General features: G+C 38.2%; 1 protein-coding gene across 5 annotated transcripts in view; it reads right to left on the minus strand.

Moving 5' to 3' along the window:
- pbx3b (pre-B-cell leukemia homeobox 3b) overlaps window positions 1-25,576 on the minus strand; it is a 170,011-nt gene that overhangs the window by 4,484 nt on the left and 139,951 nt on the right. For 2 of the 5 annotated variants that reach the window (XM_055659811.1, XM_055659813.1), the window contains exons 5-8: window positions 19,196-19,331; window positions 4,237-4,402; window positions 3,594-3,706; window positions 2,429-2,518 (exon numbers count right to left, since the gene is read on the minus strand). In XM_055659811.1, coding sequence (XP_055515786.1) covers window positions 2,429-2,518; window positions 3,594-3,706; window positions 4,237-4,402; window positions 19,196-19,331 — 505 coding nt within the window. Of the gene's footprint in view, window positions 1-2,367; window positions 2,519-3,593; window positions 3,707-4,236; window positions 4,403-19,195; window positions 19,332-25,576 lie in introns of all 5 variants that reach the window. The other 3 variants (XM_055659812.1, XR_008725934.1, XM_055659814.1) reach the window with 3 other exon arrangements.

Genomic DNA, 25,576 nt, shown 5'->3' on the forward strand with positions numbered 1-25,576 from the left:
ACTCCGCTTAGTGAACACCCGATAACTGAATGTTTTTCTTGGCAAACAGAAGCTACAAATCTAAATCTCTACCGACTGGATTCAGTCCTTTGAGCTGTGAGCAAGCTCCTGGTCAAATGCCACAAACCCATTGCTGCAACTGAAATTACAGCCTTCACGAGGTGCCTTGTTACTCCAACAATGCACAATCAATCACCGTTCAAAAATCTAGCGTCGTAATTAAAACCAAATAAACAACCCAACAGACTCTTTGAGAGTTTTGAATGTGGGTGAAGATTTACTTCCTTCAAAACAAAACAAAAAAAAAGACAATTCTAAATCCCAAATATATTGTAGTTTACATAATTTAAAAGCCGATCTCCAGGCAGAGCAAGATGGAGGGTCAGAAATAAGGAAGGAAGCAATATTATGGCATGTTTGCAACAGAAGAGGTCATGGTTTGGTGGGAATGCAAGGTGCCATCTCACAAAACTCCTGCAGCTAAGGGACATGTTACATGGTTTCATTTGGAATGGGGCAGTGAATTTGTTTCACGTGGAGACAGGCCCTTCAGCCCACCAAGACTAGTTCTATCCTGCACACTAGGGACAATTTGCAGAAGTCAATTAACCTTGTCTTTGGGATGTGGGAGGAACCCGGACCACCTGGTGAAATCTCATGCAGTTCCAGGGAGAACGTACAAACTCCACGCAGATAGCACCCGAGGTCAGGATCAAACCCAGGTCACCCTAGCTAGCACTGTGAGGCAGCAACTCTACCGCTGTGCCACTGTGCCTTTTAATCATACAATTTGAAACGCACCTTCCTTTTTTTATTGACTGTTCACTGCTCAACCAACAAGTTACAATGTAAGTTGGCACATACAGGGTGCCAATTACTGTTGACAAATATTATTCACTTTGCTTCAAGCCCTCATTTCAAAGTGTACACATTCAGTTTGCCAGCAGCAGGGGTAAGCAGAAGAAGATGGACATCTCTTGTCCTGGTGCAGGAGACTGCTTTGTTGATCTCATTAACAGTAAATTAAACATGAATTTTGAACTAGATGACACCACCGAATTCCTACATAAACCACTGGTATTCTTTGCATTTGCATCAGGAATGAGAGATACGGGAAATGAGTTCTCCTGATGTCTTGGCCTGTAGAGGCAATTGCTGAAATCAATGTCTGATCAAATTTCTGCTGTGGCAGACAGCTTGTCGCTACATATTTTTATGTCAGTCAGGAAGAGGGAAGGTGCAGGCCTCGTGAGTTGAGGAACATTGAGTGGAAGTGACGGGGCAGCCCTTTCTGTAGGGGCCAATGTGAGCCACATTGACTTTGAGTGCTTGCGGCGAAGACTAGCCTTTGCTCGAGCCTCCCATCGCCAAACATCAGCAGCAAAAAAAGGTTAGCGTATGCTAATAACGGTTTATTTACAATGTGGCTAATTTCCAAAGCAATCCGTCTGCATTATTATAAAAGTATAACCTACACCAGTCATGCATGCTGTCAATATATATATTTTTATTCATCAATGTATGAAGTGGGTTGCAATCTTTTACCCATCCATGTAGACATTGTGTATATTAACGTGTAGTTATATTTTCCTCTTGGGAAATATCCTTTACATCAGTATTTCCAAATTAAACATGTACAGTTCAACCTGCACCTTTGGATTTTGCCAGATCCGTAGGCTTATTGGCAAATATACTGTATTGCCTCTAGAGTGTCTATATTTAGAAAATAATAGTTTCCTATAACACCACGAAGGCAACACAATTAATCGTGAGGACAATGATAAAAGAATAATTTAGTCATCGTTATCCAAATTTTGGAGATTAGTTAAGTATGCTTATGTTATGATCCTTGCTGTGTAAATGTAATCCAAATGTAATCTAATTTTGGAGAGATGATGTTGTATATATTAATAGGGTCCTGCAGGGACAGCTGTCAAACTATATCCCTCCGTTTAAAAAATAATAAAAAATCTCAACGTCCATACCATACCAGAGTGGTATAATGCACTACACTATCATATGACACCTTATCAAGCCTCATCAACGAAGATGGAATTCATGACTTCAAAATGCTGCAGGCAAGGACAATTTTACATTCCATCTTCCAACCACAGTATTTTGGCAATGATATATCCAACACAGTGAAGTATTTTACATTGGATTTAATGTAATAGGACAAAAGATTTCCATCTTTACCTTTATTTTATCAACAGTGCATTGCTAGTTTTAAAAAGAACTAATTTTCTTACATAACTATAAATTCTTTACATAAGCATTCCTTTAAGGAACGTATGGTGCTTTGTTCTCTCTGGATAATGTAACCCTCTCTGCTATCAAAAGCTGAATTAAGAAACTATAATGGCTTACACTGGCAAGGCTTTAGTTTTTCTTTTTCTTCTATGGACACAGAAATAAAAGTGTTCCTTACGCTCAAACTGTGTGGACTGTACAGTGAATTCCCTCCAAGACCATCACTGTATCCGCCCGTCTGATTGATAACATGACGCAGGGAATCCACCTGAAGCAAAAACAAACAGAAAGGGACATGTCAGACCTGATGTGAAAGAGCTGTCCTCTGCTTACAGGGAATGATAGAGGAGTCTGAGATGTGTAAACTTGCCGTCCTGCTTGCATTTTGGTAAGATTTATCATTTTGTTTTTAATTTTTTTTAAGCTGGCACCCAGTGTGTTAAGATTTGTTTTTTGAAAGACGTCAGGGTAAGCTTACATACCACACTGAATTCTGCAAATCTTGCCATAGGGTTTCTAGAATTTTCTTTGCACCCAATAAATAAATTACAGGCAAAGGCTGTCTGCAGCCAGTCAGCATGCTGTCTGTCAGTAACAATTTAATGGATCACCCTTAACAAGAACTGCAGCCATTTACTGACACTTTTTACAGAAATGATTACATTGAGGATGACAAACAGTGAAAAACTACACTGTTTGCTTGTAATACAGCCAACCACTTCTATAAATATGTTATTCAAATATTGGTACTGGACTCACCTCATGTCATTTACCTAAGTACCACATCAGTAGCATTTTAACTTATTAAAAAAAAAGTCATATTGTATTTGGAATGCTGCCTTTCTCTCCATTTAAGTGGACAAGAAGGGGGGAAAACCTCAACACTTTCCAAATAATTATTGATTTCAGAGAGAGTGTGGGTCTCCACCCTCTCCCAGCTGTGTGATATTTCAGTGGACAAAAGTCACCTGGCCCAAAGAACAATTCTCATCTTGAAAGAAAGGAACAGGATTTAAAAAAAACATAAGGCATGAAAATAATGAGAGGAAAGTTGTGAATGAATATGAAGCTTACACCAGTCACCAAATTCCCCAATTTTCCACCCACCCTGGATAGCTCAAGCCAGAGCCGACTGCATTCACATAGTTTGAAATATCAGACATGGAACATCACAAATAACGGACTCAAAACAATAATGATAATATCAAAGCAGCGAATGGATAATTTAATTAATCTGTACTTTAGGTACAGAATATCTACAGGGCTATAGGTCAGAGTAAGGCAGTTTTACTGTCTAGGCCCTACCCTGCTTCCTAGGCCCTGGCACTGGGCATTCTTCCTACCTGTGATTGCACATTGGCTCCGACTTGGGCCCCTTGGTAAGAATCCCCATTCAGATTCTGCATGTTCATGAACATGTCCCCAGAATTTGGTAGGTTAAAAGAACCAGAGGAACCTGGAAAGGAAAGAGTCAGGCACCTGAATCACAGAGGGCTTTAAATCTCTCCCCAAAGTTCTCAAAAGAAAGAGCACACAAGAGAGAAACAGAAATAAAAAGAAACAAGACAGAAAAGAAACAGCAGCCTTTCCATCACATGAAAAGCATTAAGAAAATTGTCCAGATTCTTATAGAATGAGGCGATTCTTTTTAAAAAGATCTCTATTCTGTCAAGTAATGACCTGCAAAGCCCAAAGCGGTGAATTCTGAAGTGCAGTTGTTGGCTTTAGTTCGAGACACACGAAGGAGACGTCAGGAACTTACCTTATTGGGAAATGGCAAATTCTTGCTTTCAGAATGACAGCAAAGTGGTTTAATTTATATCTCTACAGCTGGGGCTTACAATATGGTTGATTTTTGCATAAACTGTATTGCAATTTTCAGAGTCCATTTCTTAAAGAAGCACTTGTTCTGATAACATTATGCTGCCTTATGGCAAACCAAAAAGAGCTAAATGTTGGACAGTGTCATGGAACCTTTCCACTTACCGGACGTGGGTGTAGTGGGAGAGTTTGCCTGGCTGTTTTGCACGGCAGCTGCAACAGCATGAGCAGCATTTACAGCGGTTTTTGCAGCGTATAGGTTGGCTTCTTCTTGAAACTTTCCAATATTCTTCTTGTACCTGATTCGTTTATTGCCAAACCAGTTTGATACCTGAGGAAAGGAGAGAACCACGTGTGAAAAGCAGTGCCGGGTACCCACAGGTATTCTTACTATTCATATCATGCCTGGCTCTATCACAATTGCAATATCTAACTTTTTCCAATGGGTATCTCGACTAATTAAGCAATAATCAAGGGTAGGTTGCAAGTTATTAGGAATTGGAGCATGACATGAATCTGTCTGTCTCTCGGCAGAACAGATACTCAAGGGTTTAAACATCTACCACAACATGCATCTTCAATTTTACCGATGTGATTACATTGGGAAGGAAAAAAAAAACACGGCAAAACATTAATAATAAAGAAGTAATTGTTGGTGCATTAAATACCAGCTGCCAATCAAAAATTGTTACTGCGCTGGATAAAAAGTGCATTCTTTTCTTTGAGAAGTGGTAAGATGAGAAGGCCTGGAAATGCCATTGTTCTTTGTTTCTGGTCTGGAACAACCTGGCAGTGCTACAATTTAAATCATGTTCAGTTAGATGAATATGAATAGAGGGATGTAAATCAATAATAAATGAACCAGTGTTCTGCATTCTCCCTTTGAACACAGTAAGATCAGGATCTCTGTTGCCTGGGCTAATCTGTGTCCATTAACCTGCGCAGGGATCCTTATAAATTGGTTAGTAATCATTTGTACTTTGGCCAAAGGGGGCAAAACTGGGATGATGCTGCATTATTATTTTCAAAGGCCAAAACATGGCTAGAGAGCAATTACATTTGCAGTGTGTTCTGAACGAATGCAGTGGACGTTAAATATTATTCACCGCACTTTACAAAACACAGTTTAACTGCAAGTACCGGTGAAAGAATCAGAGGGCAGTAACGCAGTCAGATGAGATGATGTTATAAACTGCTCGAACTAAGTCTGAATGATTGAGAAACTTCATGTAAACTCCTGAGATAGATTATAGACCTTAATGTGCACTCACACGCTGGTTAATCTCCTCAATGGTATTTTCTCTACTTGGTGTAAAATATTTTATCTTACTACAGTTGTTAATGGAATATTTCTGCAATCATTACTGAAAGTGAGCCGCTGACCTATGGGAAGAACAGGGGGGTAAATTGTCTTTATGGTGTTAGATTTCTATCTCATGGCTTGAGTTAAAGGTTATAGATGTGTAAATGACATTGAAAAAATATATTAAAATCCTTTGTAATGCAAGCATGACAAGCAGGTTTATTTTTCACTGGTAATCTGCATATGGATGAGTTCACCTAAAATTTTATTTTAATACGGTCGTTAATTTCTGCGTTTTAAATAGAATGTCTGAATGAAAAGAGTGCACAAAGAAACAGCGCACAAATGTAGAAAGATTACCAGCTTCATGGCAGCCACATTCACCATGGATTCAGTAATTTCTCAAATTCAGAGCCGAGCTTAAGGAAATCACACAAATCAAACTATTTTTAAACGTTAATTTTTTTTTTTTTTTTTTAAGCGCTATTTTCCCAATAGGGTTCTGGGTATACACCTTATGCCAAATTCTAATTAGGGCTTAAACGTTATGCTGTTTATATTTCTTTCATGTAGTGAGGGAATTTGAAATGATCTTTTGCTGATTTGGAAAAATTACTTAATAATATTCACAGAACGAAAAATAGTTACAGTTCCAATGTTTGGCCCAGTATTTTATCAGTTTGTGCAATGTACAGACTAAATTTTAAATGCAGATAATTTTGCAATCAGAGCGAACAGCCATTGTAATGTGATGTTCTTTTTTGTCATTTCTTTGTCTCTGTATTTTTTCAATTTCTCCTCCCTTACCTCTCCATTCTCTTGGGTCGCTTACGGCAAAGCTTATGTTTCGACCCAAAATAAAGCCTCACAGAACCAAAAACTAGAAGTCTCGCAAGACTAATCAGAAAATAACTCTCTCTGATTTTTCTCTGTTTCTCCTTCGCAATGGAGACATTCCATAACAACATGATTCAAAATAGAAGCACAGAGGTAGGTGGAATTATCGGAGCTCTTGAGAACATATACCGCCAGAGTTGTGCTCCATTCTATTTTCAAATGATTATTGCAGAACCATTTTAAAACCGGCAAGTAAAAAAAACACAATATAACCAAGATAGAATGAATGTGATGCTATTTACCTTTGACGCCATATCACAAGCTACCAGGCAGTCAACAGATAATTACCCGGAAACATTCTATACAATCTATAAGAGCATAGCCATTCTGCCATAAATCTATCATAATTATTGTGGTAATCATATTAACAGTAATCGACTATTTATAACTAAAGTATCTATATTGTGCAAACAGTCACAGATGCACAATGATAAAAAAGAAACAGCAACCATTCACAATGTGCAATAAATTCCAGACTGTGCACTAAAATTTTATATCTTTAGCACAATCTAAAATACGAGGAGGGACTTTGCACACCGTCAGATCCTTTGTAGCACTCCAGTCGCTGTGCTTCTTAATCTTTAATATCAAGGCAATTAAAATTAATGACCACTCATACAAACCACTGTGGGCAGTGTTTCCTTGACATCAGTTGTTTGATGAGCTTACCTTGAGGTTAACTAACAAGCAAGGTTTAATTGGAGCAATGAAAGGGAGGACAATCATCTGATTTTTTTTTGCCTCATAACTACAGAGAAAACTGCTGGAACACCAACCACACACCATGAGGACTCTTCAAATATTTTGAAACAAAAGAAAACTCAGACTTTTAAAATCCAGGTTGAATTTGTCTGGAAGAATATGATAAGTGGAAATCAAACAATCAATAAACTGTCAGGATAGAGGAAACCCTATCAGTTTGCCTGTAACAGGTCATGTTTTTACTATTGCTCCCATGGTAATTGTTATATTATACCGATGTCTGCCCATTTCTGCCTCAAAACATTCATCAGACTTTGGCATCAATGGTGTACAATTTTAGACTATCAAAGTAGATACGAGCCAAATTTCCACAGACAGCTTACTGATTAGAATATGGAATAATAATTGTCAGAGCCTACATAACAAATTACTGTAAATATCTTGCAGGGTTTTGATGCTGTCAAAATTAAAGAATTAGCTGTTTGCTTGTGCTATTAATGTGAGTTTTAACTGGAATTACGGGCTTTAAATGGGATCATATTGCAGTAACTAACTTACTTTATTGTATATGTAAATATGGAAATATGGTAACATTACGATTTTTAATTTTTAGGTATGAAATTTTAGTCTGATTTGGCATTGCAATACTCTAAATTTACAATCATAGGAACAGAAAACAAAATAAATTTACAGAGATATGGCCACCTAACTGCTTAGATGATTACAAGAGGTTTTACTTGGAGAATTTGCCAGTTACTTTCCCAACTACAGTACCCTCCATAAAGACCCATCATTTATTTATTTGCCTCTGTATTCCACTATTTGAGATTTGTAATAGAAAAAAATCACATGTGGTTAAAGTGCACATTGTCAGATTTTACTACAGGGTATTTTTATACATTTTGGTTTCACCATGTAGAAATTACAACTGTGTTTATACATAGTCCCCCCATTTCAGGGCATCATAAGGTTTGGGACACATGGTTTCACAGGCATTTGTAATTGCTCAGGTGTGTTTAAATGCCTCCTTAATGCAGGTATAAGAGAGCTCTCAGCACCTAGTATTTCCTCCAGTCTTTCCATCACCTTTGGAAACTTTTATTGCTGCTTATCAACATGAGGATTAAAGTTGTGCCAATGAAAGTCAAATAAGCCATTATGAGACTGAGAAACAAGAATAAAACTGTCAGAGACATCAGCCAAACCTTAAGCTTACCAAAATCAACTGTTGGGAACATCATTAAGAAAAAAGAGAGCACTGCTGAGCTTACTAATCGCAAAGGGACTGGCAGGCCAAGGAAGATCTCCACAGCTGATGACAGAAGAATTCTCTCTATTAGAAAGAAAAATCCCCAAACACCTGTCCGACGGATCAGAAACACTCTTCAAGAGTCAGGTGTGGATTTGTCAATGACCATTGTCCGCAGAAGACTTCATGAACAAAAATACAGAGACTACACTACAAGATGCAAACCACTGGTTAACTGCAAGAAAAAGATGGCCACGTTACAGTTTGCCAAGAAGTACTTAAAAGAGTAACCACAATTCTGGAAAATGGTCAGATGAGACGACGATTAATATATCAGAGTGATGGCAAGAGCAAAGTATGGAGGAGAGAAGAAACTGTCCAAGATCCAAAGTATACCACCTCATCTATGAAACATGGTGGTGAGGGTGTTATGGCCTGGCAAGTATGGCTGTTGAAGGTACTGGCCCATTTATCTTCATTGATGATACAACTGCTGATGGTAGTAGCATAATGAATTCTGAAGTGTATGGACACATCCTATCTGCTCAAGTTCAAACAAATGCCTCAAAGCTCATTGGCCGGCGGTTCATTCTACAGCGAGACAATGAGCCCAAATATACTGCTAAAGGAGCAAAGGCGTTTTTCAAAGCTAAAAGACTGTCAATTCTTGAGTAGCCAAGTCAATCACCCGATTTGAACTCAATTGATCATTCCTTTTAAATGCTGAAGAGAAAACTGAAGGGGACTAGCCCCCAAAACAAGCATAAGCTAAAGATGGCTGCAATTCAGGCCTGGCAGAGCATCACCAGAGAAGACACCCAGCAACTGGTGATGTCCATGAATCGCAGACTTCAAGCATTCATTGCATTCAAAGGTTATGCAACAAAATACTAAACATACCTACTTTAATTTGCATGACATTGCTGTGTCCAAAAATTATGGTGCCCTGAAATGGGGGGGGGGGGGGGGGGGGGAGGACTATGTATAAATACTGCTGTAATTTCTGCATGGTGAAACCAAAATGTATAAAAATATGACTAGGGAGCACTGGAAAGTACTTGACACTCCATTAAGTGGGTGTTCTTCACGTGTCGACCTGGACAGAGAGTTAGGTTATTTAGCCATAGGGCACAAAATATTTAAGTCCAGAAAACTCAAGCACTACGTCAGTGGAGAAGATGCAGCAAGCCCATTTTTCAATCCTCTCCAGCTACTGGAGGTGTGCCAGACAATTGGAGACTTGCTAACTCTGTACCATTGTTTAAAAAGGGAGGAAGGGTTAAACCAAGCTAGCATAACCCAGTTATTTTGATCATGGATGGGAAAATTATTAGAATTCATTTGAAAGCACAGGAAGCCTTCAGAGGCAAAGATTAATCAAGGAATTTGCTTAGGGCAGGGTGTGCCCAACTGATTTGACTGGATTTTATGTGGGGGTAAAAAGGGGATAGATGAGTACAACATATTTCATGTTGTTTATGTGGATGTTAGTAAGCTTTCCGACAAACTCTCGCATGGCAGGCTGATCAAAAACAAAATAGCCCATGAAAGAATGGCATATTGGATCCAAAAACAGCTCAGTGGCAAGAAACTAGCAAATGCCGATTTTTGTAACTGGAAAACTGTTAGTAGTGAGGTCTCACAGGGAGTTGAAGTACCTTATTTTATGTATTAGATATTCATGATTTACACCCAAATGTAGTAGGCATGATTTATGCGGTAACAATAAGAAGGAAAGATTTGGACTTCAGGAAGATGGAGGTGATCTGCTCAATTGGACATAAAATGGCAAATTTAATCTGGGAAGTGTTGGGTCATGAACTTTTAAGATAATAGAATATACAATAAAGTTATAAGATAATAGAATATACAATAAAAATAGAAAATCTTGGCAATACTCAGCAGGTCACACAGCATCTATGAAGATAGAAGGAAAGTTAAAGTTCCAGATCAACGATCTGTCATCAGAACTGGAAAATGGAGAAAACAAGTGGGTTTTAACTTGCAGAAAATGGAGAGGTGGAAAGAACAAAGGAATGTCGGGGACAGGGTGGCAAACCAAAGTTGTCCAGGTAAAACAAATGTTGTCCATGCCATTGAAGATAGGGTGATAATGCAGATGGATCATAGCTGATCTATCTGGAGGAATATAGATACAGAGAAATGAATGATGGCAGCGTAGCAGGAAAAACAATACTTAGAAACATAGAAAATAGGTGCAGTAGTAGGCCATTCGGTCCTTCGAGCATGCACTGCCATTCAATATGATCATGGCTGATCATCCAACTCAGTATCCTGTACCTGCCTTCTCTCCATACCCCCTGATCCCTTTAGCCACAAGGTCCACATCTAACCCTCTTAAAACCAATGAACTGGCCTCAACTATTTGCGCCTGGAAGATGTAAAACACGCCTCTTCCTGGAAATAAGAAATAAAAGAGAACCCCGGAGATGCAGCTGGATCTAACTGTAGCCGTGCTGACACAAAAACTGAGCTAATGTTACAGATGACTTTTTCTATTTTTATTTCCAATGTTTTTTTAACGACAGTTTTTGCTTTTCAGACAGCTTATACAATAATGAGTGGATGTGGAGAAGCAATGGGATCTTGGGAACACACCCTGAAAAGACGGTCCCACAAGTCAATAGGTGGTTAAAAAACGTTTTGTGATACTTTATTAAATAGACAAGTTATAATAGCAGAGAGATATGGCAGAATTGTATACAACATTAATTTGGGCATCTCTTTCTAAACCTGTTGAGGCATGATATGCCGAATGCCTTCATTCTGTGTTATTTATGACTTTGGAAGTAAATACTTCAGTAAATAACAATGCCTGAACCACCAACTTATTTCATCTCTCTCTAGATAACTGACTTACAGTTCCAATTTTATGACTGTAACGTTAACAAAACTATTGGCCTGCATTGTCATTACATTGGCAAGTTGTTAGCCACATGACAATTTTGTATATTTAACACAGTTCCCGAAGCTGTTGTCAGTGAGTCAACTTGTGGCAAGCACTTCTGTTATATTACAAATAAATTAAAAATTGGCTTAAATAAATTTTAGAAATCTTGGAATAAAACCGATTATTTTTCTGATCTAAACTAACAGAATTCTGACTCTACAGTATATAAAAAAAAAGTTGTTATCTAATCTTCTCCGTTGGGTAGCACAATAAGGTACTGCAGTGCCTTTAATTAACCAGTCATTTTTTCTGCTGGAACAGGTGCCTTACTGTGGGCATATTTTCAGGCAATGTGAACAATTCAGAAGGATGCTGTTGTGTGCACTTTGTTACATGAATTACAGGGATTGAGCAAAGCTACCAACAATTCAGTTAGATGGCACAGTGGTGGAGGTGCTGCCTTACAGCATCAGAGACCCAGGTTCAATCCTGACTACGGGTACTGTCTGTATGGAGTTTGTATATTCTCCATGACCGTGTGGATTTTCTCCGGGAGCTCCAGTTTCCTCCCACGCTCCCAAAATTGTAAATTATCCCTCATGTGTGTAGGATTGTGTTAGTGTGCAAGGAATACTGGTCGGCGCGGACTCGATGGGCCTGTGTCCACGCTGTATCTCTAAACCACAAAACTACACTAGTCTCTGGCCAAGCTTTTCTGAAAAGACCAAATTGCTATCTTTACAATCTTTCATGCATATAAACCTCCTTGAGGTAAAATGGATGTGCAAATTAATCACACAGCAAACATGAATGGTGGTCAACAAAATATAATCTGGAAATATATTTTAAGTGGCAAAAGTCACTAGCACTAACCATACAGCAGCAGCTGTACTATTATAGTTCCCAAATTTCAATTGTAATATATAATATATATATATTTCCAAACCTTAGAAGTGCACTGCAATGCCCAGTCATTATTAAACTGAATGTTTACAGCAAGAAACTAAGGATAATTTTCAATGCCAAAGATCCAACTAATGATAGTGCTGGCTTGGAGTCAGACCAGGTTACGGGCAGAATGTTTTCTGCTACAATTCGTGAACCAGCAGGATGCATCACAAGCTGACAGCTTATGATTACTTTCAGATTTTTACAAAAAGCAGATGCAAATTTTGTTGATGGGATTTGAATTTGCATTATGGATAATTAGTCTAGAGCCCTGCAACATTGCAGTCTGGTACTACTTTTATGTACAGTGCGATTCTGTAACATTAAATTATTTGTTCTTTTGCCCGTGAAACTGTTCAATTTATAAGCATCAGTGACCCAAATGCAACCTGACTGACTAAAAGCCCCAAATCAAACAGGGTGGCCATTCCTTTTAGATTTATTGCTCTCATGATCAGAAGGTTCAGGAATACAGGCAAATGGGGCTCTACTAACACTTGGAAATGCTCAATTCTTTTCAAATATTTTTACACTCTGAGAGTGATTTAATCTATGCACTTCAGTACTGTTGTTAGCAGTGAAAAAGCAGGTTGACTTTAGCTTTTTGTCATTGCCATTTTTTTAATTAAGCCTCATAATTGCCCATAGTAACAGAAAATCCAAGTAAAATGATTAAACTTGTGTCAAAACACTACAAAATCTCAAAATATTAAATTAAGAGAGAAAATGCCGGAATAAAAACATCGTCTGGTTGCATCAGTGGAGGAATGAACAGAAATCAAAATGTTTTAACTTGATGTCTTTGGATCACTTCAGCAACTACAGCAATTTCTGGTCACACTTACGTGTCTGACTGCAACAAATCCTCAAAACCTGCAACATTTACATTCAAAGAACTTTGTTTAAGTATAAACTCTCAACTGCTACAATAAATGTACACAAATGATTGGAAAATAAACAACTTATTATTTTATTTGTACAGCATTTTGATTTAGTTGAGTATAGTCATGGCCACGGAGAGATTGCATCCAGAATCTTGTGTGCTGGTCTGGTCTCCCGATTTACAGGCGGGTATATTTGCGATAAAAGATAGGACATGGAATATTCACGATACTGACTCCTGCAATGATGGTTTGTCAAAGCTGTACTGTTCTTAATTCAATCTCAAGACACACCTTTTCTGGAAAGTCAATTTTATTGCCACATACTAGAGTATTCAGATCATTTTCTTGAACCACTACAATTGAATTTTCCAGACTATTCCAAGGGACAGTTAGGAGTCATTTAACTAGAAAATGGGCCTGGAGTCAGACTGGGTAAGGGCAGCATGGGAATGAATAAATTAGCTGGATTTGTATGATATTTAGGGTGAGAGGCCACATTTTAAAGGAGATGTGCACAGCAAATTTGTTTTTGTTTTTTTACACAGAAGGTGATGAGTGCCTGAAACACGCTGCCAGGGGTGCTGGTTGAAGCAGATACCATAGTGGCATTTAAGAAACTTTTGGTTAAGCACATGCAGGGAATGGAGGGATAATGGTTATGTGCAGGAAAATATATGATAGTCCAGACATAGTGGGCCGAAGGGGCTGTTCTTGTGCTGTACTGTTCTATCTTCTATGTTCATGACCACCATCGTTGAAAACTTAATTCAAAGTCAATTGATGGGACTTAAACACTCACTCTAGATTATTAGTCGAGACCTTATGAATTATTCATGCAGCAATATTATCATCACACTATTATAGTGAATCTCGTGAAAATGCTGATGCCATGAATCATAAGAACAGAGCTGGAATGAATTCAGTTGCCATGTCTGCCCCAAGTTTAGGCTTCACTGCCTGGTGCATGCTATATTTTTATAATTAACATTGTTTAACGTTGTAGTTTTATTGTGTATTGGATCGGATTTTGTATCTGTAAAGACCTCTTGTGCTGACAGTAACTATCAGTGCATGAAGTCATCCCCTGTACGAAGATGAAATGTGTTGAGAAATAACCCATCACTGACAAACGCTTCTGTTTCCCCACCATATTCTAATATGCATTTTAACCAGAATCTAATCGAAGAAAAGTACATCGAAAAAGCAAAATAGACTTTTTTATATTTGCCTGAGCATTCAAGAAGGGGATTTAAAAAAAAGAACATGCAAATTGTTGGTTAAAATATAGAATTAGACGGTAACAAATTATACTGGAGCTGTAGTGAGGTTGTATATTTTCTTATTTCCACTGTCTCCTGTAGTATAAATATTCACTGTTTCTGACACTGCAAGACACTCATCTGGTTCTGTTGAAAGCATTTTTCCTCACTGGCTGAATGTCTGTGGAACAGATGAGGTAGTTTATCTGCAGCCAGAACACAGCAGACATGATAGTTTGCAGCAACTCTTGATGTAGGTCTCCCTTGAACTTGAGCCGTCAGTCTCTAATTTGATCAAGAATAAAGGGCACTGTGTAAGATGCTAGTGATTTTTCTTGAAATATGTCTGCGTTATCTGCTAAGATTTAAAAAAATAAATAGTTACTGCACTTTCAAGAAAAGGGACACATTTTGTTGGCTTAATGCTTTCTCCACAAAAGAAAATTGTATTTTTTAGTGACTTTTATCCCAATACATTTTCAGAAGGTGTTTAAATACTACTGGGCATTTCATAAAAATGTATTCTTTAGCTTTGTTGCTTTTATCTCATCCAGTATCTAGCAAACAGAAACACACAGCTAAAATTCTGCACTGTTTTGTGGTTCTATTAGTAATTACTGTAGATAAGCTACCATGCTGTACATGGGAGCCATCCACACAGCTTGTTATCGACAGGGTCTTTTATAGCTTCTCTATTAGTGAGGGAGTCATAAATAATGTGCGTGATACAGAGGGAGTTCAGTGTTTTGGTTTTTAATGTTTATTGGTGTTCTCTAATGATCTGTCTGTACTACGATTTTTCATTAATCTTAACAGTTTGTTGGTTTATTTGAACCTTGTGAATGCTATACCAGCTGGGTTTTGAAATCTGAAGAACTCTAAGATGTGCGCTTAGGTGAATCTGCACATGCATAAGGTGGCTACATGCACACGCAGAAGGAGTCCATAACTGGTGGGAGGGTTGCACGTCTGATTGCGAACATAGGTAGATGTGTGTAGTGCATCAAACAGAAGGGTGGGTGCAAGGTACAGGTCTCAGAGACGAGTAAAGTGTGCATGCATATAAAATGCAACATCTGCAATTCAACTCTTTACCAAAACGATGGTAGTTATGGATGGGGCTAAAGATTCATTTTCCCTTACCAAAGCAGTTTACCTTTGCAAGCCTCTCCATCAAATAATGTGTTACGAACCGCAGCTGGCAGGTTAGAGTGGCAGGGCACTGTGGGACTCTCTCACTATGATCACTTACTTGAGAGAAGCATTCCCACTATCTCCATTACAATCATGCACAATTTAGTCGATGGTGCATTTGCTCACACTTCCACTATGTTACTTTAATCATTATTATAAGGAAGAATTGCATGAGAACAGTTAGAATATTCATTTTAGGCTATCTGTTCATCAAAAAAAATATCCTTTAATTAAAGAAGCCTTCATATGGGAGAATCAAAATATAATCATTAAAGATCTTAAACAACAAGACATAGAAAAACACTGATCGTTCACCTTACAGAGGGAATTTGACCCACATCATTGTACTAAATGCATATTTGAATCTATGGCTGCATGTAACTCTGCCACAAAAAAAAAAAGCTTTACTGCATTTAAAAAATGGCGCACAAAAATTAATCTCTACAAATGTGCGCTGAGTAGGAAGAAATAATTGAAAATTCTTAGCAAGATTATATTCCCTCAAGAAATTAAAGCTCTAGTGGAAAAGTACTTCACCCTTTGCTAAATGAAGTAATTAGGGATAGGATGAGATTAAAAGAGCTTATAATGTTACAAGTAGGAGTGCTGCGCCTGAGGATTGGGACAATGTTAAAATAAGCAAAGTAGACCAAAATATTGAAAAATTGAATGTCTGAGTAAGCTAGCAGGAAATGTGAAAATATATTAGAGAAGTTCCTATAATGAGGGTAAGCATGGTTCATTCAAAGTGCTTGAATGCCAAAATGGCTGTTACATTACAGAAGAATTTTGTATATTTCTCTGTAGAAGACATCAGATATAAAGCATTTCTGGCAAAAGAGAGGAAATTTAAAAAATACTAAACCCCTGTCTCTGGACCGTAGTCCAGTAACTTTACTACTACGCAACAGCTTCAGGTTAAGGAGCCAGACTTTTTGGACTGAGGTCAGAAGGACTTTCTTCACACGCAGGGCTGAAAGTCTTTCGAATTTTATGAATACCCAATCATTGTGTGGCATAGTGGAGCAACGGTAGAGCTGCTGCCTCATAGCGCCAGAGACCCAGGTTGGATTCTGACTACGGGTGCTATCTGTGTGGAGTTTGTACATTCTGTGACCGTATGGATTTTCTCTAGGTGCTCCATTTCCCTCCCACATTCCACAGACGTGCAAGTTTGTAGGTTAATTGGCTTCTGTAAATTACCCCAATTGTGTAGGATGCGAACATAGTATAACATAGAATCAGCATATGGGTAATCGATGAGCGGTGTGGACTCAAAGGGCAGAACGGTGTTTCCACGCTGATTTATAAACTAAATTACACGAATCATAGAGAATATTGAAGACCATGAATGGCAGATTTTTAGATTTCATTGGAATGCATGGATGAGGATTTGGGAGGAATGTGATGATCTTACTAATTGTTCACAGGACCCTGGCTTGCGCCGTCTTATTCCTCATGTTCTATTGAGAATATTTTTCTAACTTACTACACATACACAACATAATCATGAATTCTGTTATAATTAACAATATATATCTTTTTGTTTTGCTTATCAAAAATCAGTATCACCACATGCAGGGCTTTCATTATAACCAGAGACAACTATATTCAGTCATCCACACATCAATTAATAGGGATCATTTTGAAAGGAAAAGTAAGATTAATAAATTAGTGCAGTCTCTTTCATTAAATTTGCTTCCTCACCAAAGAATCACAAAGAAGAATTTTACACTTTGCTGTCGGAGCAAATTTGTTCTTTTCTCCTTTATAAACGGTTTGAATCGGGTGAAGTTCAAAGTTATATTCTTAGCTGTTAATTGACTAAATTTGTTTTTACTTGCCCAAACACTTATGAAACCAGCTCCAAGTTTCAACACTGTCAACTTTAGATTTATAACATTTGTATAATGTAGGTTAATGCCTACCCTTTCAGCAATATTCATTTCCAGGAAACTTCTGCTCTAACACAAAACATTTGCAAACAGCATCAAGTTGACGAAAATAACATCTCAATCAGCAGGCATTCCTATTAGCAGAGTAGTATTGTAGATTAATTCCGCTTTTAAAACTCTCCCTTGCAAAAGAATAGCTTATGGACTAAACCAAAGATGTAACACAATTTCACATCATTTCCATTAAGCAAATACACAAGATTAATGAATAAAATTTAATAGAAATGGCTTATTCACTCAGCAGAAATTAACTTTTCAGTACATCTTTCACAGATGATTCTTTCAAACCTCAGTTGAAACAATTGGAATAATATTAATTAATTAGTTAACCTCAAGCTGGTTTCTAATTATGCTTCTGAAAGTTCCTCTGGAGGTTAAGTTGATCATTATGTCAAAAATAGAACAGAAGCCATGAATAGTTAAAGCACAATCCATTTAACCCTCAGCCACATTATGATAAATATATTATGAGCTGTAATATTGATATGCAAGACTCAGTCGTCCAGGATCACTGTTTGTGTCACCTTAACCAACATATTCTATCACTCTGAGTTTAGAAGCAAACTCAATACTCGTGACACCTAGCAAGCACCTTGATAGGTATAAATAGAGTAGCTGTCATGGCCAGTCGTAAAATATGATATATATGTCCATAAGTAAGGCCGACTGGGTAACTCACGAGCACAAAGTCACAAGTGAGCTATGGTCAGTCTCACAAGTCAGAACACAGATCATGTTTCTCAGATGCCTCTGATTACCTGAACTATAACATCAGGTTTTCTTTAAATTATTTTAATTCCAGTGTATACGTTAAAGATAAATCATTAAATAGAGATTATTTTGCAAGAAAAAGCAAGGTCAGGATACTTTCTTTCATCAAGTATGCATCCTCACTGGAACTTTCGAATCTGATCACATACCAGCACTTGAAAACCTCCCACTCCAGGAAATGTTAAATTCAATTCTTAAAAGCAAAGAATTACAGATGCTGGTTTCCACAAAAGGACACAAACTGCTGGAGTAACTCGGCCGGTTTTGGGTCAAGACCCGACCCCAAACGTCACCCATAGATATTCTCCAGGGACACTGTCTGACCCGCCGACTTACTCCAGTCGTTTGTGGCCTTTTGTCTTAATTATTCAATTCCCATTGTAGTCAAATCCCCAAATTCACTTATCAAAGAATCACAAAACAAATATGAACCTTAAATGCTTCAGTATAAACAAGGAGCCAAAATAAATTATTAGCTAATAACAACATGGCCCAGCAACACTTCTTGCCTAAGAGAAGCAGCTCTGAGACTATTGCTAGAAGCAGTATTTGTGGTAGAAATGGCATGATTATACGTTGCTGTATGAAATTAAAATCTGGAGCTAAACGAAAAATATTAGCAAGAATTTCTGTTTAATTAGACTATATTACCATTTTAAACTTTGCAAATGTTTAATTCAGGAGTTGCTTGAATAGTCAGCTAACTGTGCAACCTCAAATTATATTGTGTTTCATATGTACTCATGTGAAGAAATCTGTTAATTCAGTACCATTTGCAAGTTTACATTATTTTGTTCATCTGTTTATTTCTTCAGCTAATTAACTATGATATTAAAATCAGAGAATGAATGAGATGGAGCAGTAACAACTCATCCTTTGGTTTTATAGAAATCATCAGCCTACATAGTTGATTCATGTCTTGGCTTAGCTTGAAGATTCACACTGAGCAAAGGCTTCAAATCAGCTTCACCAATATACTTCCATTATTTTTAAATTTGAGCAAACACGTTCCTTTGGAATACATTCAGAAGTTGTGGGCGGCCCAACTTACTTGTGATACTGTGATGCTGCACTTCTTTGCCAGCTCTTCTTTGGCTTCTTCACTGGGATATGGATTGCTGAGATGCGAGTAAAAATACTCATTCAAGACCTCTGTTGCTTGTTTGCTGAAATTACGTCGTTTTCGTCTGGAAACATTAAAGATAGGTTTTGAATTTCCTACCGACTTGACATTAAGCAATTGCAATTCAATTTGACATCTTTACAACTTTTATTGAGTAAGTAAATTGATTAATCGTGAATCAAATTAAAGTTGGAATACATTATGTGCAGGATAATACATTTTCCCCCACTTCCGTCAAAAACCACAATATAAAATCAACACTCATATTAAATGAGTTTATAAAATCTGCATTATTCACTCAAGGAGCAAAAAAAAAGTGATACAAAAATAACACCAGCTAATAAAGGAACAACCAATAATTGAATATGGAACTGAAAAGAACCATTAAACTGCATTGAGGCACTTTATGAATGTAACATGATTAGATCCTCAAAGGCAGCTTTACAATTTATCTCTTTAAATTGTGCAAGCAACATAGTTCCCGGCTACGAAGGTTGTGGCTTTCAATCTATATTGTACTAAAATTATATTCACAGTCTGCTTTTCTGTGGGAATCATCGGCAAGGAGGCAATGTGCCTGTGGAGAGACTTGTTCTGGTGCCCTTCAGAATCGATTTTGCAGTGCTTCAGGAGAGATCGGACGGAGGGCAATTCTGCCTTCTCCATGATACTTAACACTGCATTAACCCCACACTGCACTGCCCTTTTGGTTTCTCGGCACTGTTACAATGAATGCTCACTCCAGCACAGCTCACTGCATCTCCCCAGGGTGGCATTCATCTCTCCTTTGTGTGACCATTCTTATTTCCTTGTTTACACACTGTTCCCTTCAAATAAATCATTTAAAAAATGCACATCTGCTCAATTTAAGTTGTATAAAGGAATCCAAATTCTCTAAAGGCATTTTCCAACTGCTTATAATTATTTTAATTTACCACACCTGCTGATGACCTGGCTGCCAGTGAAATTATTCAGTTTGTTTCAGCCTCTAACTGTCTACAGGTGCAAATTGCTGTATTAAGAGAACATGCACATACAACAAACCAGCAGAGATCATGTAACTCAGCTGTAGAGCGTGACAGAGATTTTTAAAAGGCAGGTGTTCATAACGGTGACTAAAACAACTATAACATGGTTTCAAGAGGGGTCTCGCGCGGAAACGTCACCTGTCCATGTTCTCCGGGGATACTGCCTGACCCGCTGAGTTACTCGGGCACTTTGTGTTTTTTTTTTAATTATAACATTATTGTCGTGCTCGGTTCACAAGTTTAGTCATAAGCTTCCAATATTCCCACTGTCACAGAACAGCAACAAGTTGCCGGAGAGAAACACGGTGGAGTCAAAAATGTCATAGTTAAAAACATTCATTCTAAAATCAATTAAATGCTACACTGCAAAATCAACATTATTCTCATGAACAAAAGTACAGAATGTTTTTTTGTTTCCAATCACCTTATTTTAATAATACACTCCACACTTTTTTTCCCCTACTGAATTGCACTCAAATAAAATCTCAATAAAATTAAACCCAAATGTATTGAAAATAAAAACATTGAAACAATAGAACTGAAAATATTGTATTAGTTATTAATTATAATATATGTTCTGACCCAAATGTTGACATAGGCATTTTAAATGTGCAGAAAATCAACACATAAAATGATTGGACTATATGGGTGGGCAAGCATGTTGTGAATTACATGCATTTCTGCTAAGGTTGAAAACCCTTGCACCAATTTTATAATCTGTCAAATTTATATTCAATACACAAAATATCTACGGGAAAGCTTTTATTAACTGCAGCTGCTTGCTATTCTATCCTCTTGATAGCAGAAGGTTTGGGTTATTTTATCCAATTCTTGACCGAGTGGCATGCTCATCCATCAATTTTAATCGTACACTGAAAGCCTGCATGGAACCCAATCTGAGCTTTCAAAAGCTAAACATATTGAGAGGAAGCATCTGAATTCAAATCAGGAAACACTAGACTGAAGTATAATATTTTGTCATTTGGAAAAGGATGTATTTTTAAGTTATTTGGTTCAGGGGTTACGTTCTCCTGGAAAATAACTGGCTGTTCTTCTCTAGGGCTCACTTTCAAACGGAATAGTACATGTGGATCGTGTGCAGCGAGTGAGAAGAGGTTTGCATCTGCTTTAGGGTTTTACTGAGAGAATTGTCACCACTGAACAAGAAGATTGCAAGTTCAATTCCCACTTCAGGACCTCAGCATAATCTTGTCTGATATCTGAAAGCAACACAAAGACACTGCAGCACTGTCAAATGCTGTAGATATAGGCATTGACTGCTTGTTCAAGTGAATGAAAAACGTTCCCAATGCATTTTCCTGAACAGCAACATTATTTTTTTCCCGCCCTAGAAACATTCCCAAGTAATAACCTCAAAATAGCAACCAAAGAAAACATTGTCCTCATTATGTGTGAATATTTGTGCAAATTTAGCTTTAAAATGTCAACTGCTTCAAAAGTAATTCAGTGGAAGTAAATCGCTTAACATAAAACAATACAGTATAGGAGCAACATCTTCCAATGATGCACATTTAAACTGTACGTGTCAAAATCCCTCCATTCCCTGTCTGTTTATGTACCCCTGCTACTGCCTCTTGTACACTGCTTTTTTAGTTTAGTTTAAAGATAGAGCGGGGAAACAGGCCATTCGGCCCACCAAGACCGTGCTAACCAACCATCCCCGCACACTAATGGGCCTGTCCCACTTAGGTGATTTTTCAGGCGACTGCCGGTGACTGTTAAGTTGCCGGCAGTCGCCTGAAAAACCAGCAACTGGAACGACGACTGTCAGAGTGGAACACACACAAACACAACGCAAAGGCGGGGGCCAGGGCAAGCGGGGGGTGGGGAGCGCTGTGGGAAATTCACACGGTGCAAAGCCAAGGTGACACAGACACACACCGCGATCAACAGGAAGGTTGGCGCTGTAATTAACACGGCTAGCACAGTAAGTCCTTTAAAATAGGGGGGGGGGAGAAGAAGGAGGAAGAAGGAGTGGAAGCAACTTTTAAGCAGCCAGACAACTTTTAAGAGGCCAGAGATACATAGCTGTGAAGTTCGGCGAACATTTAACATTACCGGTTGGTTATCCTTGGTTCTGAAAACTACTGCTTACGTTTTTTTATCCCCAATGAGCCAATGAAATTCACCGGTCAGCACCGGCTACAACCTACGAGAACCTAAGAGAACCTTCAACCACCTGGCGACCCACCTACGGCACAACAAATCTCGCTACTCTCCATGACGGCTTCATTCTAGTCGCCGCTAATTTTTCAACATGTTGAAAAATTCTCAGCGACCATAATGAGGCCGCGACTAGTTCCCAGAATGTGGGAACTCCTCCTAACTCTGGACGACTCCCCGGCAACCATCCGCGAACATGTAGCGACTGCATAGTCTCCTGCAGTCGCCCAAGTGGGACAGGCCCATAACACTATCCTGCATACACTAGGGACAATTTGCAATTATACCAAACCATTTAATCTACATCTTTGGAGGACACATCTTTGCGAGGAAATCGGAGATCTCAGAGAAAACCCACGCAGGTCATGGGGAGAATGTACAAACTCCGTACACACACGCATCTGTAGTCAGGATCCAACTCGGGTCCCTGGCGCTGTAAGGCAGCAATTCTACCGTTGCATCACTGTGCCGCCCGCTATTGTATCTGCTTCTATCACCTTCTCTGGCAGCATATTTCAAACACCAGCTAATTTTTGTGTAGAAAGCTTGCTTTAGAAAGTCTCCATTACACATTCTACCTCTCAGCTTCAAGCTTTGACCTCTAGTGTGTGACATTTCCACTTTGGCTTGTCCTCAGGGCATGAAAACTGTGCTGTTCATTTATTGGTTTATTTAGACTACCTGTGCTTGCTTGCACTGATGCATTTGATGCTCATGGATTTAAAAATAAATGTTAATCTATGGCTTTTACATGATCAGAGAGGTTTACTATTACTTGGATACATCCTTATCTCATGCCGTTGTCTCTGCTCGCCTGAATGTCACACATTCCTTATCTGTTCATCATCACTGTGCAACACACAGAGCTCCTTTAAGATGGAAACAACAGGATTATAATTCATAAGCTTCAGAGAGTTGTAATATTTAAAATAGCATCCCTTTATTCATATAAAACCTGTTAATACAAAACCCAATTGGAAATGTTGTCCGCTAGGAAAGCAGAACATATATCCTCAAGTCACTTTTGTTGGTCAAGTGCAACGCTTGGCCCTTCTCAAGTGCCAGGTCTGCAGGGAAACAAGTTCAATCCCTGATCAGGAGTGCTAAAAGTACGACATGGTGGTGCCTGCACACTCTGCACTGCCCCCAAAATACATTCCTTTGAGTAAAATTCTCCGACAAGACGTCACAACCCTATTAGCCCTGAAAATTGGGAATATTTTAGAAACAAAGAACTGCACATGCTGGTTTACAAACGAAGGCACAAAGTGCTGGAGTAACTCAGCGGGTCAGGCAGCATCTCCAAAGAACATGGATATTTGACGTTTCGCGTCAAAGACCCGAAACGTCGCCTATCCATGTTCTCCAGAGATGCTGCCTGACCCGCTGAGTTACTTCAGCATGTTGTTCACATTTTAGTTGGACAGTGATTTAGTATTATTCTATCTCTCCTTTCTTCAAGCAAATAGTTTTGATATATACTTTCAAACTAAACTGCGCAAACATTAACGGGGCTCGCATCCAAACTAAACGCTCTTTAATTCCTATGCATAGGAAACTCATCTAAACTGACTAAAACAGTTCAGAAATAAAATTACAAAGAACATGTAAATGAAACAATTGTTATAATAAATATATTTTGATTAAATCCTTTAATAGAATGGTTAATCTGCAGTATGGATAATAGTGCCTTTATATTGTACTGCTGTAATTATATACTGTGTAGAGCTAGTTTCAGAAATTGCAGTTTAGAGCTTAATACTGCATTTATGCTGGCGCTCGGTCTCAGATTGTTGGCTTTAGTATCAGTTCCTATTTACACTGCTTGACTGGAACTCCAATTCCCCTACCCAGGAGAGAGCTTGGTGTATGCTTGGTTACATGCCTGCACAGAGCTCCTCTCCTCGGAGTTAACATTTAAATGTTTAGAGAGTATGGATAGTAGTGTCTGCACTCTGTGAACACTTAAATTAACTCCAGGTAGCTTTACAAGGTACCCTTGAGAGCCAAGGACTCCCACGGGAGACTTTTTATAAACTAGTTTAGCAGCGCACTGCAATTCTAATGCATGCACCCTAAAATATCAATTTTAATCAAGTTCACCACCGAGGTAATATAAACACAATATGTTTTTTAAGGGTAAGCATAATGTAAAAATACTTCAACTTTTATATATTTCTTGTAAAATTTACTGTTTTACTATCATTAATTTGAGTGATCAGGTCACATAGCTGATGTCTGAAATGTGCTCATTTCTCTTGCTGAACATTGGGCCACTGCAGAACAGCCAGATTGCACATTCAGCTTATTCAAGAGCATGTGGCAACTATCAATTTTTTCTTACCCTTTTGAGAGATAATTAGAACTACACTTCATGATGTTCAGCATCTAAATTGTTAGAATTTACTAAGATCCGCAAAGCTTGAAGGAACAAATTACAATGAAACAAGCTCATCCAAGATTAACATTTTAAATCACTACACAATTTCCAGGGATGCTCAAATCAGTAGAGTTTTACACTCACAAATCCAAAAGGTGAAATTAATGACATTTCACGGATCAGGGTCCTGAGTTTGCCTAAAATAGTACTCAGTTTCTTCACACCCTTCACTTTCTCTATGTTTAAAAGTAATTTTAATTGGTAAAAATACAGTACAATATTGAGTTGCTGAAATTCCTTGACAATCCTTTGCACTTGTTACATTTTGAAGAGAATATTTCTTCAGAGGTGATGAAGCCAAAAATGTCCTCCCAGTCTCCCCAGAATACAGTACTACAGTGGGGAGTGCCAAGGTCACATGGATGTAATTTCTAGCAGCCTGCAAAGGGTTGCTGACAGGTTAATGGAACAATTCATTGTTTGTCAATGTACGGGCTGAGAAAAATAGTACTACACAAGACAGCACCAACAAGGCAAAATCATTCAAATGAACAATTCCGAACGGCCGGATCAGAAAATTAGGACTATCCAGGGGAATTATGAAATCTCAGGAAGGATCGTGCACTAAAATTAACAAACATATATGTTAAAATCTCTTTAGAGCTTCTTGGGGTGGTCTCTGTAGCAAAGTACAAAAGAAGTGGCCGTTTCTTATCC

Source organism: Leucoraja erinacea, chromosome 31 (assembly GCF_028641065.1).
Source record: "Leucoraja erinacea ecotype New England chromosome 31, Leri_hhj_1, whole genome shotgun sequence".
Taxonomy (NCBI): Eukaryota; Metazoa; Chordata; class Chondrichthyes; order Rajiformes; family Rajidae; genus Leucoraja; species Leucoraja erinaceus.